Raw genomic sequence first — 1,915 nt, forward strand, 5'->3', positions numbered from 1 at the left:
GCAGAGCCCTGGCCCAGTTGGTCAAGCACTTTGGTTGGACTTGGGTTGGAGCTATTAGAACAAATGATGATTACGGCAATAATGGTATGGCCACATTCACAGAAACCGCCCAGCAGCTGGGCATTTGTCTGGAATACTCTGTATCTTTCTTCAGGACAGATCCACCAGAAAAAGTACAAAAAATCATTGACATTATCAAGGCTTCCACTTCTAAGGTGATTGTCACTTTCCTCTCCCACATGGATATAGACATACTAATACATGAGATGTCTCTCCACAACTTGACTGGGTACCAGTGGGTAGGCACTGAGGCCTGGATCTTTGATTTCCAAACTGCAGCCATGGATAGGCATCACATTTTGGATGGTGCCATAGGCCTGTTCATCCCAAAAGCACATGTCAGTGGAATGAGAGAGTTCATTTTGGATGTGAAGTCACTAAATTCATCCAGCAATGAATTGTTTACAGAGTTTTGGGAGACATTATTTAGCTGTAAGTTCAAGCAGTCAAAGTCATCAGCAGAAAATCAGAGAGAATGTACTGGAGATGAAGATCTGATTGGAGTGCAAAACAGCTACACTGATATGTCGCTCATGCCTATCTTTTACAATGTCTATAAAGGAGTGTATGCTGTGGCCCATGCACTTCATAATATTCTCAGCTGTAATAAAACATGTAACAGGAAGGTGCAGCTAGATCCATTTATGGTGAGTTGAACTAAAAGACTAAAATACTTTTTATATTGAGTCATGTTAACAAAGAAAATAGTTTAGTATAATGGTTGATGGTTATTGGAAAATAAATTGTTGCAGTCTGTCATTCATGCTGTTCAGACAATACGACTACAAAATGTTTGATGATGATCTATATTAATGCATATCTTCTTAGATTTTACAGCACATAAAAAAGATTAAATTCAAAACAAAGGAAGGAGATGAGGTTTACTTCAATGAGTATGGAGACCCAGCAGCAAAGTATGAAATTATAAACTGGCAGCCAACAGAAAATGGCATTGTGGACTTTGTCACAGTTGGTCTTTATGATGCATCTTTACCTGCAGACAAACAGCTGAATCTGCAAAATAAGTCTTTAATTTGGGCACAGAACTCACAACAGGTAAGCTACCATGTGATCACTGTAAGTGATTGAAATTAATGCAAGTCTATCTGAATTGTAATAATTGATAAGGTGTTAGTTATTGTTATTGGATAATTATACTGTTTGGTTCGATTCATAAAAATTAACAATAGATCCTTGCAGACAACACCTAATCAAAGTGAAAAAATTAAATTTTCTCATAGTAGATTTGTTCATGCAGGTGCCAGTGTCAGTGTGCAGTGAGAAATGTCGCCCAGGAACTCGCAAGGTTCTCCAGAAAGGAAAGCCTATCTGTTGCTATGATTGTATCAGATGTGCAGAGGGAGAAATAAGCAACATTACAGGTGTAGTAATATTAAGTGCCAAACAAAACAAAAGTCGAAAAGTTATCATCTTCACATGATAATGTTAAAGGTTATCTTTCATGATAATACAATGTAGATGTCATTATGTTATAAATTTATCACCTGTTAATCATGTAATGTCTGTCTCATAGGCACAGAAAAGATGCAACATAGAGACAACAAAGACAAATGTAGTGAGCAAGCCTAACACGTGCTTGTGTATTATTTTTCAGATTCTATCACCTGTGTGAGATGTGACCCTGAGTTCTGGTCAAATGAGAGAAGAGATGCCTGTGTAAATAAGGAGGCAGAGTTTCTATCATATGAAGAGATTATGGGAGCACTGCTTACTGCAGCCTCTCTATTTGGAACATGTATGACTGCTGTTGTGGCATTCATTTTCTTCAGATACAGGAAAACCCCTATTGTCAGAGCCAACAACTCTGAGCTGAGCTTCTTGCTGCTCTTCTCAT

General features: G+C 38.0%; 1 protein-coding gene across 1 annotated transcript in view; it reads left to right on the forward strand.

Annotated features, from left to right (window-relative positions):
- LOC118342047 (extracellular calcium-sensing receptor-like) overlaps positions 1-1,915 on the forward strand; it is a 10,775-nt gene that overhangs the window by 5,536 nt on the left and 3,324 nt on the right. The window contains 4 exon segments of the mRNA XM_035680472.1: positions 7-707; positions 889-1,116; positions 1,319-1,442; positions 1,676-1,914. Coding sequence (XP_035536365.1) covers positions 7-707; positions 889-1,116; positions 1,319-1,442; positions 1,676-1,914 — 1,292 coding nt within the window.

The sequence above is a fragment of the Morone saxatilis genome, unplaced genomic scaffold (assembly GCF_004916995.1).
Source record: "Morone saxatilis isolate NCDOM2014 unplaced genomic scaffold, NCSU_SB_2.0 Contig8, whole genome shotgun sequence".
Lineage (NCBI taxonomy): Eukaryota > Metazoa > Chordata > Actinopteri > Moronidae > Morone > Morone saxatilis.